Genomic DNA, 17,587 nt, shown 5'->3' on the forward strand with positions numbered 1-17,587 from the left:
AAATCTCTTACCATCAGGGTCTCCGTTATATCTGGATAACAGACAGGGCCATGTGTGAAGTCTGGGACCTTGGTCTGGGTTATCTCCTGCTGGCTTGCAACGGTCGTGGGAACAGCAACCTGCGGTCACGTGATGTTAGTCACGTGATGTTAGTCACGTGATGTTAGTCACGTGATGTTAGTCACGTGAAGTTAGTCTGTGATCGAGTGATGTCAGCAGCGAAAAAATGATTGCACATTTACAACTTGAATTTAATTACGGAGTAGGCTGTACAGTGAGAAATAGGACCTTAATGACCTTCTAAAAGTTCAGAGCAGTGGTAATCCTTGCCACTGGAGGAAAGGTGGAATTTAGTCCAATACTCACATAACCAACCACCCAAATAGAACATTAAATATAACGGGTAAATTACGTAATCAATTACGTAATCGATTACGTAATCGATTACGTAATCGAATAAGTAATTAACTAATTATGTTCAATGTACGAGAAAATGATGCACAGATGCAAAAAAAATTGTAAGAGTGGCTTATAAGGATCTGCTACATTGTTAAATTGCTTTAAACTTATCCTCACTGTTTTACAGAGAACAATTGAAAGATACTTATGGTACTTCCTTGTACCCATTAACAAAGTTGTTTTCTATCTTTTATATTAATTGGTAAGTATGTATATTGTGAATTATGTACATCACTCGTCCCCTAAACTTCTTCAAAGCATAAAAACAGTAGTTTAATTGTACTACACTGTACAGTGTACTACACTGTATTTTGACTGTCAGTCAAGTTAATTTATTAATCAGTACGAATATAACGAACTAAAGTTATTATAGATAAGTGATAACTTTTTATTTAAAAATTTCTTTCAAGTGTGGAATTTGGATTCTTTAATAACGTTAACGGAATGGCCTGCCGAATAATATTAATATTACACAAACGGCCGATCCAGCCCGTGGCAGGCTTTCGTATCATTTAAATTAAATCAAGTTTCGCAAACCAAGTTTCGCAAGAAAAATTAATAAAATACACGAAAACTATAATTATAGTAACTATTCGAATTAAAACTCATATTTCGGGCGCCGAATATATCCGTGGCCCGAAGGATGAGTTTTAACACTTATTCTCCAGGGAGAAGTGGTAATTCTCCTATGTGGTGTGACCATGAAGTTAGGTTACTGCACCAGAGGGACTCCAATATATGTTTGCGAGGTTAAGTGGGCTCCATAAAACTGGATTCATTAATAATAAATTTAGGGTAACCGACGGGCCACGCAACTTTTACTTTTACTCGATTCATAAAAAATAGTAAAAAATTATTGACTCAAATAAATAACCCTCCACAGCCGAACAAGACCCCACAGTTGAGATAAATAAATATTTTTAGTGATCACTGACCGAAAATATTCTGCCCACGTTGTCAAAATTTAATTAGGACTTTTTGAAACTCGTTGTCTGATTGCTGACCTGGTTTATTGTTGAGAAGCTTATCTTTTTGTCGTTTCCTCAGTTTATCTAGAATGTTCTCGGTATCATCTTCTTCCTCTCTGAAATTATATAATTATGATTTATAATGATACTGGATAAAATCATATTATGTAACTTGATAATGTAGTATTTTTAAAAATGCTCGCATCTGTTTTCTGGCATAATAATTATCATTTTTATGTAAGCACACACCACAAACAAAATCGGTCCTATCTTTACATGTTTATCATCTTCCATCAAGGAAGTTTCAGAATTTTACAAATTATTTGTATGCTCATTGCTCCTAATATGCGACTTATAACAATTATAACAATGTTAAGGTACCAATATCAATTCACAAGTTGTATTTTTATGAGTGGCATCACTCCAACTGCCCGAAAGCAAAAGATTGGCAAAATATTATTATTTTACGACGACAAACTTCGGGCCGATAACGTCATATATTTTGTATTATCTTAGTTTTAAACAATGAAAAGCGGTATTGGATTTCTTTTTTTCACACGGATATTTTAAAACACCTCATTCTCAAAGGGAAATTTTCAGGTTTTTAACACATTCGTTAGTGGCCGAAGGTAAGAAAACTAAGGCGTTGAATACCGATAATTCGTTATCGTGAAATTTCCTTAAACAACGTTAACATGTAGAATTTAAACAAAATCGTGCACATAAAAACAAAATGAATGAGCTCTTTATACATAATAACTATACTATGCGTCATAATTAAATCACTGTTGACAGCACAGCACAACAAAAATCACTAGGAGACAAAAAGTTAAACAACTGAAATGTGTGTCAGTATTTTTCAGAACTATCATTATCAACATGATCCACTGTGAAATGTAGGGCTCAGTTATAGTACCACAAATATGATCAATAGAGGTCAAACGCCCGGCTTAAAGCTTCACAGTAAGGTTTCGACGAATTTCTGAATCACCTAGTCACCAGCCCTTGGTTTCATTGTAACTCTAACCTTCTAAGGTCCTCAAGAGTCAAGTTGTCTTACCTCAGATGTTTTATCTCCCAATCTTTACAAACCCTCAATTTTCTGATAACCTCATATTCTAACAATCTCAAATTCATATCAGTCCAACTTGAATATCTCAACCAAATACCCTCAATCCTTCATCAAAGGTGCATCACAGATCATTAATTACAGTTTCATCACAACTCAGATCTATCACAGATCCATCAAGAACTCTTTAAGCACCTTGGTCCACTTGCCCTTTTCAGTAACCGGATCATGGTCCACCTTGCCCACCCCTCTAAACATAACACAAGTCACGTGACCCTTATTCCCCGGATCCCTCAGAATCCTCTCACAAATAGGTCGAGCCTTGACATCTAACTCTCCGTATATCAGGAGGGTGGGGACAGTGAGAGGAGGGGGAGAAGTAGGTGATACTCCCACCCACCCCTTCACTCCATCACACTCTAATAAAGGTAACACGTAGTTACTGCTGAACGACACTGACACTATAACTGGTTTATCCGTGACAAGAAGTGCGGATAACAGTGCGCGCATAAACGCTCCCTTGTCCTTGACTTTAGAGCCAGTGGGAAGGTCCACAGCTATGCTTCTGTGTCCAACATTCTGCATTTCTCTCATCGTATCCAGGAAGAGGTCACGTGATGACTTTCGGCCGTGCAGCATGATGAAGGTGAGGACGGGAGGGGAGAGCGGGTGCGCGTCGTAGAGGGGCACTGTGGTGCCGCAGATGGAGACTTCTAGGTCCTGGATTTCGTTCATGTTGGGCTGCTGGTGGGAAGGACTAGAGGGTTAGATTCCAGAGAGATCGATGTCTCAAAACTTTACGGTTTTTAAAGTGTTGTGGTCTTAAAACTTAAGATTATGGATGATCTGACTCGAATGATAAAGTGGATTTTATTCCGTGCGTGAGTGTAAGTTTTAAGTTCCCTCCTAAACTGACTGAAATAGATACCACTTATTATCACCTATGAAAAACCCCATTATGTCCAGCTGATTACAGAACAAATTAAAGTATTTATCTCGCATAGCAATAGGATTATCTGATTATGCAAACAAAAGGATCAGCGGGTTGAAGTAAAAAACAAAAAGTCGAAACTAAATTTCAGCAGTCAGCAAAACAAGAACAAACTATTCGTAAAAACAATATATTTCCCGACGACATAATATTGAAACACAAGAAAACATTTTATGAAACACCTACTCATAATTCCTGTGCAAAGAAGTGCGCTTTAAAGCGACACCGATGAGTGCGGCCTCGAGTGGGGAAAGTATGGGCATTTCATATCACATGATGGTACATTCGAGAACTAGTAAATAAATAAAGTCACAGTTTTATTCAGCAATTTATCGGTAAATACAGTCAGCTATAAAATAAACTATAGTTGATACTATTAAGGATGCAGCAAATCATATCGTGAGACTGTTAGTAGAATACTAATACTAGGATACATAGTTCACCAATTAGGGATGAATTGAACGAATTAATTATTTGAATTCAATTTATTATTAATTAATTGAATTCAATCAACAACAGATTTTAGTCATTCTACTCCCTCCAAAAACTACAATGATTCAGTGGATAATATCAAATTATCAACTTGCAAGATCGTAATGTATTACGCAAGAAAATATCAAATCCAATATTATAGCAGTAAGGTCGACCTCCGTGGTCCACGAATTTCATACTAAAATGAACCACGACAATTCATTTCCAATCATGGTATATTTCCAAAGATTCGGCAGGCAGTATACCTCTCAACTTGCAGGATCGAAACGTATTTGAATGTCAAATCAATCATATTGCAGCACTACCGATGACCGAGTCTGGTGTCCACGAATTTCATACTAGACGAATCATGACAATTCATTTCTATTCAAGGTTAACCGCAACAAAAGAGCAGAACAGTGAACTATATCAGCTAGAACTTCAAAGAAACAATATATTGAAAGTCGTCACTCCATAAAGTGCATGTAAGTCGAGGGAACACGTCACAAGATCGATTATTAGCGGCATTTTCACCAGTTTAAAATATATTAGATCATGAAATTCATGCACAGTTATGCCTCTTTGAGATATTTAAACACGCAGTGCATTGTTCTTGCTTTTAAGCTGTGCCCAAATTATAAATGGGCACTATGTCAAATAATCAAGGTCAAAGTGCACAGTGCGCTGTTTCTAACAACCACCAGCAAACGACACGGCTTAATGTAGACTGTAGAAATTGATAAAGAAAACTTCCGTTAGGAGCGGGAAAAGAGCAACTGAGCAGTTACAATAACACTACATAATTGATAATATAGTTGAAGCGTAGAAAAGTCTAGAAAACTTAATTAACATCGTTAGTGCCTACTCAGTATAAAAGTCAGGAGGATAAAGTAAATTGTTAGTAACTAATGTAAAGTAAATCCCAGACCAAAAGCGTGGGAATATTTTGTATTATTCAATAAACGATCATGATATGGATGGAAATCTGTAATTACGTTTATTTATTTATATCTAAAAATAATTCTCTGTACGTGTGTTTGAACTCATGGGAAGATGGGATAACTAACATTTATGCGATCATGATATGGATGGAAATCTGTAATTATGTTTATTTATTTATATCTAAAAATAATTCTCTGTACGTGTGTTTGAACTCATGGGAAGATGGGATAACTAACATTTATGCGATCATGATATGGATGGAATTAAAATCTGTAATTACGTTTATTTATTTATATCTAAAAATAATTCTCTGTACGTGTGTTTGAACTCATGGGAAGATGGGATAACTAACATTTATGCGATCATGATATGGATGGAAATCTGTAATTATGATTATTTATTTATACCTAAAAATAATTCTCTGTACGTGTGTTTGAACTCATGGGAAGATGGGATAACTAACATTTATGCGATCTTGATATGGATGGAAATCTGTAATTACGTTTATTTATTTATACCTAAAAATAATTCTCTGTACGTGTGTTTGAACTCATGGGAAGATGGGATAACTAACATTTATGCGATCATGATAATATGGATGGAAATCTGTAATTATGTTTATTTATTTATATCTAAAAATAATTCTCTGTACGTGTGTTTGAACTCATGGGAAGATGGGATAACTAACATTTATGCGATCATGATATGGATGGAAATCTGTAATTATGTTTATTTATTTATATCTAAAAATAATTCTCTGTACGTGTGTTTGAACTCATGGGAAGATGGGATAACTAACATTTATGCGATCATGATATGGATGGAATTAAAATCTGTAATTACGTTTATTTATTTATATCTAAAAATAATTTTCTGTACGTGTGTTTGAACTCATGGGAAGATGGGATAACTAACTAACATTTATGCGATCATGATATGGATGGAATTAAAATCTGTAATTATGTTTATTTATTTATATCTAAAAATAATTTTCTGTACGTGTGTTTGAACTCATGGGAAGATGGGATAACTAACTAACATTTATGCGATTATGCGATTATGCGAGGGATGTTGTTTCGTGTTCGACACGTGCTGTAGCTATTATAGTCAAGCTCTGCGATGTGTAAAGACATTAGTTTAGGATTTAAGGAGCGCAGTTCGTTAGTCTTACTTATTATTGTTAACGAATAATATTACTGAAAACAAGACAAAACACAACACCATCGAGTGTGGGGATTAAGTTTATAAAGATAAAAGCTTCTGGAAACTGCTTCGTTTAATTAATTGCAATGTTTATTATTAACTTACATGTTGATGTACGTTTAACTTTTGCATCAATAAAGCAATAAGCTTACTTAATAGTGACCTGAGCTAAACAAAACGTAATAGAAATGTCGTAGAAACGTCATGTAAACGGTCCCTAAACCGCGCTTTAATTAAATTTACAACTATTAATATAACTAATGACACCCACACTTATTTGTCTAGTGCTACTACAAATGGTTTACTGTACCCACTACAGGTCCCTGGCTGCTATAATAAGGTCAAAATTGCAATTGACAAATATTTAATGTAAATAAGTAAGTTTCCCATCTACAGTGCGTCTAGTAAAACTACAAATGGTACCTATCTGCCATGCCACTAAGTAGTAAGTAAGTCACCGGGCACACTTACCAGAACTACTACGGCACATGTTGTACTTATAGCACGTCTGGTGACGTCATAGTCACGTGACCTCAGGCTCATAATCCATGATATCACGGGGGGCCCTAACGTTATAGTTGTAGATCTCTGAGAGAATTTTTGCTAATGGTAGTAGGTTTGATAGCAACAGTATCTACAGATCTCGTGGTGCTGGTGGCGAGCCAATAAGAGGAGGCTTTTGTTCAAGAAATACTTACTTTGCTTCATTATGATATTTATTGAGGTCTGTACATTTCATTATTTAGTGAGTACTCTACATTCGTTGTATTGGGTTCTGTAGAATATTCTGGGGGGTCTGTACTGCAAACAGGGTTGATACTAGTTACAAACCGAGTGAATAAGCAGATATCTCAGATTTAATACCAAACTGATTTGAACATAAAAAGTCCGCGTTTGATATCTAGAAAATTGCACGAGGTCTCTACTTACTTAAACGATCAACCGAGCACACTATTTAAACTAGATCACTAGCAATGATCAAGCTTATTAATGAGGCTGATGTCTGATATAATCACTTTAAATTTCACTTTCAACTCATTTACACGTGCATTTATATTGTACATATTGAGCAATATGTGGAGCAAAGGTCAGGCGCTAATTTAATCTGGGGTCACTATGGACTAGGTACAGATACAAAAGAAAAGGGTACAACTACAGTCGCCTTGTGACACATAAAGAAGGGTAACAACAACTACAACTATAGCAACGGAAACTATAGCAACATCTTGACAGGTCACGTGACCAAGGTAACAATGTAACTCATACAATGAGTGTCGCTGTGAGGGGGTAGGCTCATGAGAAATAAAAGGAATGCAGTATAAAGCAATGTCCGATTACAAGTACTTTTATGACTATAAGATTAAGTACTCACAGTATAGTAGTGGACAGTCGTAAATGTGATTTAGTTTCCGCGGTATTAGCACACTTCCTGACTTCCCTGCGGAAGCATTATAAAGGAGCAGTTATTAAGCTCTTTATAAAATTTAATCCACCTACTTGGGTAGGTACTGAAGACAAAGATTCCTGCAGCTTTGTAACGCGATCAATTAGTATTATAGTATAGAAGTATTTAGTAGTAATATAAGGAGTGAGGGGAACACCAAACACTTTAAAATAGAATAACTGAAAACCAAGTTGAGGAAGTCAACCCTGCATAAATTGAATTGAATTAAGTTAAACTTCAGTACAAAATAAAAAGTACAGCCATGGCCTAGGTTAGTGAGCTTAAACACAAGGCCTAGATTCAATAAATCAGACGGATAAAAACCTAAAGTCAAATAAAGGAGCATAGAACTAGAAGCAGCACCAAATCCTCTAGCAACACATCAAACTCTTTAAAACGTTATGCTACTAAACTGCTGAAGTCCTGAAGATCACTGAGTAACATAGTGAACTACGCAACATGCGATCTTTAATGACGTTACCGGTTACGTTTATTTCCCCTCAAACACCTTACCGATATATCCAATTTAAAGAGCAACCTTTTAAATAGTTTTAGTAATCACTGTAGTAATACTCAGTTCTTCAGTTATGCCTGATATTTGAATTATGCAGTACTAAGATCATAAGGTGGTTGGTAGCGAGAAAGCCGTATCAGATATTATTATATAAGGTTTATGTAGAATGTTATGTCAGAGGTGAGGTTATATGGTTGGTGTAAATGGGAGGGGAAAGAAGTGAAAGCGTGGGAATTGGGATCGCAATTTAGTCGACATGACGACAATCAACAATCAATGACGACAAATCCACGGAATCACTGTTTAATAGCAAAGCTACGCAATCTAACAACGATCGTAACAACATGAAACGTAAATCAAGATCAATGTTTCTCGCAATCAAACAACGAATGAGTTATACATAAAACGTATCGGTTTCAACAAAAATTGAATTCAACAAAAACTGAAAATATAATGCTCTAGTCTGAAAGTTAAAATATGACAGTTAAAGTGTTTCGTAAGCTGTTAAATCATATATAAACATGATGTGCATTACCAGAGTACCACCCATATTCACTGAGCATTTCTTAAATATTTGAATTATTTTAATAATTCAATATGTATTCATTATGCAAGATATGTAGATTGATGTCTCCCAAAACATTTTAACAGAGCAAAAAACCAATTTTTACTCTTTACTGGTCCGGCGGTTCGAGTAGAGGTTATGTTTTGCGGCTACAATCAAGATTAAAAAGCCTAGTAAGAATGGCACCATGGTAATAGTAGTAAAATAATAGTGAGTAAAATCATACATATTAAACGTTGCTTGTCACAAGATCGTCTAGTGCAAATTACAAAGATTTGTTCTGAGGTGAAACATGTGGTTTACAGTTGCGTTGTGTGCTTTAACTTTTATAGTACGTGACAATTTCAAATCAAAGCTTCGTTCTACACACGGTAATAAGCTGAGGTGATGATAAACATGGTTTGCGATGGTTTGCTGGTTTTCTTCATAGAGTAAACTGCGTGAGAAATATTGCTTACAAGGTAAAACAAAGTGTGGAAAAGGAGCATGGTAGGTAAACTCGTCTAAAACATGTAGTGAAATGTGATAAAACGTAGTAAAATGTGGTAATATACAACTTTCTAGACAAGAAATACACAGTAATTTAAAACTGAGGTGAAGATTGAAGATGAAAAACTTGGTTTGCGATGGTTTGCTGGTTTTCTTCATAGACTAAATTGTGTGGGAAATATTGTTACGAGACTAGATAAAAAAGGGCGGAATCGGACAGTGGTAAAAATTAGAGGTAAAACGAGGAGCATGGTGGTGAAATGGCAGGTAAACTCGTCTAAAACACGTATAGTAGTAAACATGTAGTAAAATGTGATAAAACGTAGTAAAATGTGGTAATATAAGAATTTCTAGACAAGAAAGAAATCTGACCAAGGTGGTCTATATCAGAGTTACAACAATGCATTAAAGATCATGATTATCACAATGATTAAACACGCGATGGACGATCACGCAGCAGCATCAACTCCAGCCTGACCATCAAGATTACTCGAGTTTCTCGGCCTGTGTTTCTGCTCACTCTACTCTACACCACGTGATGGAAGTGAGCCAATCACAGCCCTGTGCTGCTGACACGTGGGCGGATTTAACCAACACGTGGGCTAAATTAACCAATGATGTATCGGAATTATCTGCCGAATCTAATTCACCGAATAAGCGAGCTGTGTCCCAGTGATAACGTCCGCGGGGTCTGCCCAAACACAACACTAAGAGATCCCCACGTGGGCTCCCACGTGATCAGTGAGACAGTGAGATGGAGGTTCAGTGATTGCATGTCAGCCACACTATTAGAACTGCAAATACTACAAATACGTGCACAATTTCAAACACGTGCACTATTCCAGGGCACGTTGCCGCCACTTGTGGGGTCTAAGAAAGTAGATCTGACCAGCATTCCAACTAACTTCGGCTAAAATTCCCGGAATTAAAGGACGGATTTTTCAATTTTAGGAATGGAGTCATCACTTACTGGCGTATTTGTGAGTTGATTGGCTAATCGCAGTCTCGTGTCTATACAAAACAGCTAAGAAGTTATTTGGTTAAACGTTTGCACTGATGAGGGTAAAAAGTCAAAAGAGCATCGAGATTTTGAAATATTATGTAATGAATGCTCCTTTTCATTTCATTTCATTTTAAATTTTTTAGTTCAGTCCATACTGCTTCTTTTGAGTGGGGTTATGTAAAGAGGACAGATCAGATCGAGGATCAACTGTTAAGACAAATCCAAGAGGCAAGACAGGATAATATTGAATTCAGCAATCCAGATACAAGCAAAACTCTAAAACTACAGAAGCAAGCGAATCTGATGTTTACAACTGTTTACGACAACGACTCTACTAAACAGTCATCACGCAGTCACTTTACTGGGTTGGCGAGACAGCTATAACCACAGCAATTTTCTTCAGTAGTTATGAGCAAATCTCAGAGCAAATCTTCGATCATTTATTAAGTTATTAGGTGTCGGCAAGTTTTAATACTTCTTAATATAATACTACTTAACCATAAAATATTGCTTAACCACCTAAAAGTTTCAATTAATATTAACAGCTACTCACGGAGGAGGAGACATTGGCGGCGGAGGCGGAGGCTCTGCTTTAACAGTAGCCACAGCTACAGGCTTCACAATGGGTGGAGGAGGCGCTTCCGCTACTTTCTTGGGTGTGGCTTTTTTCTTGGGTAGCTTGTAGGTTGGTCCGGGTGATTTCACTGGCTCAGGAGACATTGGAGGAGGTGAGAAGGCTCCTGGGTAAAAGAATGGTTAGGGTAGTGTTTGTAGTGATCTGGAAAACAAATTAAGTCGTCGTTACCAACTTGTATAATTGTGAATTCGAGGATGTATCTTATCAAATATGGTTCGCATATCAACGATGATTTCAGTGTTTTACACGCTTACACGGGAAAAGGTACCAATAATTTCTTCTTTTTTTTCAATTCCTTCAACAGCTTAATTGTCAAATCTTAATAATTCTAGAATCGCAAACAGAAAACAACTGTCTCCCCCATAACAATAACTTACCATTCTGATTGCGTCCAGGGTCGTTTAACGGTCTCCTTGGTCTACTCCTGTGAGTAGCTAGAATCTGCTTTATATCACGTGACTCAGTCCGTGCAGGAGGAGGAGGGGGAGGAGCTTCCCCTCCACTTTTCCCGTTCCTCCGGGGAGGTTCCGGACTGGTTACACTCTTCCGGGGTGGTAATTCCGGACTGGTTATGCTCTTCCGGGGTGGCTCCGGGCTCGTCGTCACGGACTTCAGGATGTCGTCTAATCGGGTTGATTTTATTTCTGATGAAGAAAAGCTGGTTTTTATCTCTGATGAGGTGTAGCTGGAACTTTTAACTTCGATGAAAGTTTCCTTTTTTGTTGTTTCTTTGTATGTGTCGACACTTTCTGAAAGAAGAGGAGGTCTAGGGGAAACGCAGACAGGAAACAAAATCAAAAACCGTTCATATAGTGGGTTGATAAGGAATGGTTTGTAATTCTACAATTAAATATTATCATATTATTATAACCGTCATAGATTAAAAGCGTAACATATGTCTCAGTCCTCGTTTGATAACATTGATTCCTGTTACATTTCGATGATGTGAAATCAAATTACTGAAATGATACAGTAATTGAAATCATCCAGGGACCAGGACGTATACATCTGATCTGTTCCCTTGTTGACTGGTTGGCAAATGAGATCGAGGAAATTAAATAGAAATTCTAAGTCTCTAGAATTTGTTGGAAACAGAATAAATCACATATAATTGCACTCATAGCTCACAAACCGGACACTCGACTACTTCCTCTATACTACTAGCTGATGGGTAGCACCAGCTAAAGGTTTTCACTGTGTAACTTATAAAGTTATACTATAGTTCATAACCACTTGGTAATGATCCCGGGTGAAATAATGTTCCAATCCGGATATTATGTACATAACCACTTGGATCAGTATTCAGTTCCTAACCTTAGAGATGAAGCGTTCACGGTCGAATGAATCACACAGTACAACAGTTACTTTATGATATAATGTGGGGGTACCAGGTGTCAGGAAAGTCGCGCCATTAAAATCTGGCCCATCTGTTCGAGATCTAGAATTTTCTACAACCCTATCACTCACTCAGATGACAAAGTTGCTGCAATTCCTTCACACACTTAGATCGAGATATTCACAGATATTGCTACGACCTTATCTCTGACTCAGACCAGTCTTATTTTTGACTTATATTTTATGACTCACATTTTATGACTTAATAATAAAACAAGATGATGATGACGTTTTGAATTGGGAACTGCCACTGACTACAAGTTGCTAATACCATGCCCCCTTATCTAAGCTGTAAATCATTCCAACAATAGGTCACTGTAGTGATCTTATATCTAAACAGCAACATATCGTGTACACACTACACAGTCATTACCCAGTACCTCTGATCTCACCACACCATGCCATCAACCTGGATCTAAAACTTATATTACATTTCAAAACTAACAACTTCAAAATTTGCAGCCCCCAGTGTGATTGGTCGTTCGTCACCTGGTAACCGCACACCATTGGTCGGTTGCCATGTAACCTCCTGTGATTGGCCGCTTAACACCACGTGGATTAAACCCAGCATTCTGATTGGCTTGAAGCCAACAGCTGGTGTATAATGAGCGTAGTAACACGATATGTGTAGGACTGAATGACCTTTGGAATGTTAAGAACAACAATGTGGGAGCTGGCTGGTATGTGGCCAAGAAACGTGTACATTCTACAGCTCCTGCGAGAAAGTGCTTCACTTTTTTAATAAACACTGCAATTATCACGATGGAAATCAGCCCATAATAAGAGAGAGAGAGAATCACGATGGAAATCAGCCCATAATAAGAGAGAGAGAGAGAGAGAGAGAGAGAGAGAGAGAGAGAGAGAGAGAGAGAGAGAGAGAGAGAGAGAGAGAGAGAGAGAGAGAGAGAGAGAGAGAGAGAGAGAGAGAGAGAGAGAGAGAGAGAGAGAGAGAGAGAGAGAGAGAGAGAGAGAGAGAGAGAGAGAGAGAGAGAGAGAGAGAGAGAGAGAGAGAGAGAGAGAGAGAGAGAGAGAGAGAGAGAGAGAGAGAGAGAGAGAGAGAGAGAGAGAGAGAGAGAGAGAGAGAAAGAGAGAGAGAGAGAGAGAGTATCTCCACTACAGCTAATGTTTCATATAATATAGCTGATGTGGAGCAACACATTAAAGGCACAGTAATGAACTCTAATAACCAGCGATGTGGACCCTTATTAATGCCGTAATGAATAGTATTGCAGATCATCTTAATAAAAGTTTAAAAGAATTCCTGGCCCATATCATGTGACCTCCGGAGGGGGGTTGTTAATTTGATTTAGATATTCCTGGCTAAGGAATTAGGAATTGTGGGTCCAGGTAACGTGAGATTGAGGGTCCAGCCATTTCACGGGAGACATTCTATTAAGAATGGTACCGTGTAAAATTACATTTCAATTCTTTTTTATTATCAAAAATTTCAAGTCTCTGTCCAACATGTTCCAAATTCCACAGTAATTCCACAATCCACAGGTGAGAAAGTCTCGAATTTTCGAATAAGATTCTAAAATTTGAGCGAGATAAAGCTGGTGTGTTCATTGTTCAGTCAATATACCCCCCTCAGAGGTAACAATGTCTTTCTTTCAGAACTTACTGACTACTTACTCAGTACTAAGTCAGAACTTACTGACTACTTACTCGGTACTAATTCAGAACTTACTGACTACTTACTCAGTACTAAGTCAGAACTTACTGACTACTTACTCAGTACTAAGTCAGAACTTACTGACTACTTATTCAGTACTAAGTCAGAACTTACTGACTACTTACTCAGTACTAAGTCAGAACTTACTGACTACTTACTCAGTACTAAGTCAGAACTTACTGACTACTTACTCAGTACTAAGTCAGAACTTACTGACTACTTACTCAGTACTAAGTCAGAACTTACTGACTACTTACTCAGTACTAAGTCAGAACTTACTGACTACTTATTCAGTACTAAGTCAGAACTTACTGACTACTTACTCAGTACTAAGTCAGAACTTACTGACTACTTACTCAGTACTAAGTCAGAACTTACTGACTACTTACTCAGTACTAAGTCAGAACTTACTGACTACTTACTCGGTACTAATTCAGAACTTACTGACTACTTACTCAGTACTAAGTCAGAACTTACTGACTACTTAGATTATTTTTCCAGTAGCAATCATTTTATCTAGCTTATGCAACGGTTTAAATCGTCTCTTATCAGCTGTTTTATCAACTTTAACACAGCACCGTGCTGTACAGCCCGTTTGTTGTACAATTGACAATGGAATTCAACGTAGCAGATCTACACACACAAGAGGAAGCTTTGCATTCATCAGTGGAAAAAGTTTTAAAAGCTGTCAATACTGCAAATACTGCGAAGAACGCTGTCAATATTGAAAAATTTGAGGAACTGAATCATGCAGCACTCATGAAATGTAACAAGGACACAATGGCAAAACTCATTGAGAACTTAACCAAATCACTGATCAGTAACATTGTTTTATGCAAATCTGCAGCCGGTACCATCGATTATGTTAAGTCAGAACTGATAAAAGTGCAGAGAGAGCAGCTAAAATCTGTGCAGGAGACTGTTCAAACTGAGATTAAAACGGAGATGAAGACATGGAGCGAAATTGCCAGGAAAAACTGCGACAATAAAGCTCCAACTTTGAAGACAGTGAAGAAAGCAGTACAGTCTGCTGTTCAAGACGACGCTCGGAGCAGGAACTTCATCGTCCACGGAGTTCCGGAGGATTACTCCACGTGCCCCGCTGATTTAGCAGATGAAGTACTGGACAAGATTTTGCAACACAATAACCACTCTGATATTGTAGCTGCTAATCGTATCGGTGTGAAGAAACGGGAGGATGGTAGGCCGAGGCCAATCAAAGTGACTATGAATAGTAACGAATCAGTGAAAGAGGCTCTCTCGAGAGCAAATCATTTGAAAAAGTCCCTCTGTACAACCTACCACAGCTGGTTCGTTGCTCCAGATAGAAACCGAGAGGAACAAGCAACACATAAAAAACTCGTAGCTCAATTAAAGGAGAAAATATCTGCTGAACCGTCGAAGTATCACTATATTAGCGACGGAAAAGTTTTGAGTGTAGTGAATGCATATAAGAGATAATTAACTCAGATTAATCTGTTATCTTCTTTGTTGATTTGTGTGCAATTGGGCTGAGTTTAAGAGTTTAGAATAAAGTGCGTGATTTCGCTGAATTTCAAATTTGGTATAGCAACTCGAAGTGCAGACTTTTTGAGATCTGATGAAGTATGGCCAACGGGATTGTTACTCATATAATTTCCCGTGATGATTTTTGGACCATACATTGCTGAATAGCAATCGTGAAGGAAGTCTCACCAGTAGGTTTTATTTAACTAGGCTAAGTTTTCATACGCATATTCTATAGACTATACATTTACTTACTATGATTTATTAAAGGTTAATTTCTGCCCGATGGGAGTGAGATATTGTTTGGTGTGTGAATTTTTTGATTTTATAAGTTGACTTGAAATCCCTTAAGGGTACCGGCAAAAAAAAAGCTGGTTTCACAACAACATTTAATCCCGCTCCAAATAACCAAAATCTTAAAAGGTCAAGAATTTCCTGTGGACTCACTGGATTATGCCCTTCTATATTCGTCAAATATTTTGATATTATATAATGTAACAACATTAATAATAATCTAATCATAATTATGTGTTATTGAGCTTTTGGCGGGCCCGGGGCTAGTGTTAAAAGTCACAACACCCAATCTGGCAGACTCCCAAAAGTGCTGGCTGACTCCCAAAAGTTCTCATCACTGCGAGTAGGCCTTGATTAATGAGATTATCTTGGCTTGCAGCTTGTGGCGCGATATACTTTTGGCAATGAACCAATCCAGTGGTCCACATTCCATATGGCTTCAAGCCAGTGTAACATGGAACACTCTTTTGATCATCTGTGGAGAGCTTGGAACGATAATCCATTTCACATTCACATGCATGCTTCAAAATCTATTAAAAGTCCAGCTCGACAACACATCTAAAATTCTACATGGTTACATTGTAGCGCTGTCTTTATACAATACAATGTATTGTGTCATGTGATACACACTGCTCCTTTAAATATTCAACCTCTCACTTGTAGTACAGAGAGTGTTGTGATGGTACACTACTCACTACTTGACTGTTTGATATTATCTAGATATATGTTAAGTGGACTGAGGGACGGTCTAAATAGTTCAAATACTTGAACAATCTGGCAGATCAGCCGGCACTTAGCATGTAAGATAATGCTTGTCATCAAAATCACCGCCCTACATCGCAGCTTCTCTACAAGGTTCGAGCAGTATACAGTACCTACTACCTAGACTGGGAACCACAAAGGACTGGTAAAACCCCTAGCACCTGCTACAGTGCTCTGATCCTTCATACATTTTAGTGTTATGAATAAGGCGTAATTGATACTTACCAGCACCAAATAAACTCCCAACCGACTAAAACTTGCTCCTGGCCTCCTTACGGTAGGCCCCTTCATAAAATGGCTCAAACTAAAAACAAATTACAAACAAACTTACAAGTTAAACTTTCTCCTTCATAATAACAATTAATGTACTCACTGTAAGATGCCTCTTGTCTCTGTTTGATTCTATCACGTGACTTTGCCCTCTCCTTCGACTTGGCCCTCCGTTCCAACCTTCTCTCTGCATATGGAGATGTAACTTCCTCCGGCATACTATCTATCTTCATTCCTTCTAAATAAACGATAACATTAGTATTTTAAAGGTTAGGGTGATATCGTTTATATACTTATAGATGAAAATAGTGTATTTATACACGTTTATAAACATAATGCCACCCATAATACAACACAATATTATAACAGTTAATATACCCTTATAAGTCATTATTATGAGAGATAAAATGAATTTAAGTATCTCAAGTTAGAAATACCAAAGCGATCACTGACGCAGGAAATTCATGTTACTTCCATGAAATTGAAGGCAGACACTTTCTGTCTGACAAGTAGACGAAGCTTCCAAAATCTGGAACATGTTTAAAGAGAGAAAGCCGAAAATTATCGTTCCATCATTACCGTAAGTGATATCCCCGCCCTAAATTCATTACATCCGTATTCGGGCAGAAACTATGTGGTGACGTCAATGGGGACGTCATAACTTAAGTATGAAAATAAACACCGCTCTATCCTGCTTCCTCTCACTATCCTGCTCTAATAGCTGTGTTGGAAAGGTATCAGACGTGTCGTGTATCATATCAGTCAATAAGATACACTTTGTTTAGTTCTCAGTCAGGGACTCTCATAGACCATGTGTGCTACATTACCACCGCCTGGACGCCATCAGGTAATCACCATCAGGTAATCACGCGCATTTTGATTACAGGGGACTCAATCAACAACCACCTGTCCCGCCAGGTTCCCAAACTCAAT

The 17,587-nt window shown here is 37.6% G+C and overlaps 1 protein-coding gene across 7 annotated transcripts in view; it reads right to left on the reverse strand.

The window, feature by feature from the left end:
- The window catches only part of LOC134822316 (nucleolar protein dao-5-like), a 43,760-nt gene that overhangs the window by 13,753 nt on the left and 12,420 nt on the right, over positions 1-17,587 (reverse strand). For 6 of the 7 annotated variants that reach the window (XM_063833299.1, XM_063833301.1, XM_063833300.1 and 3 more), the window contains exons 2-6: positions 16,758-16,892; positions 11,133-11,504; positions 10,672-10,858; positions 1,464-1,543; positions 12-119 (exon numbers count right to left, since the gene is read on the reverse strand). In XM_063833299.1, the coding sequence (XP_063689369.1) occupies positions 12-119; positions 1,464-1,543; positions 10,672-10,858; positions 11,133-11,504; positions 16,758-16,892 (882 nt within the window). Of the gene's footprint in view, positions 1-11; positions 120-1,463; positions 1,544-3,673; positions 3,782-10,671; positions 10,859-11,132; positions 11,505-16,757; positions 16,893-17,587 lie in introns of those variants that run through there. The other variant, XM_063833305.1, reaches the window with a different exon arrangement.

The sequence above is a fragment of the Bolinopsis microptera genome, chromosome 10, assembly GCF_026151205.1.
Source record: "Bolinopsis microptera isolate Bmic1 chromosome 10, MBARI_Bmic_1.0, whole genome shotgun sequence".
Classification (NCBI taxonomy): domain Eukaryota; kingdom Metazoa; phylum Ctenophora; class Tentaculata; order Lobata; family Bolinopsidae; genus Bolinopsis; species Bolinopsis microptera.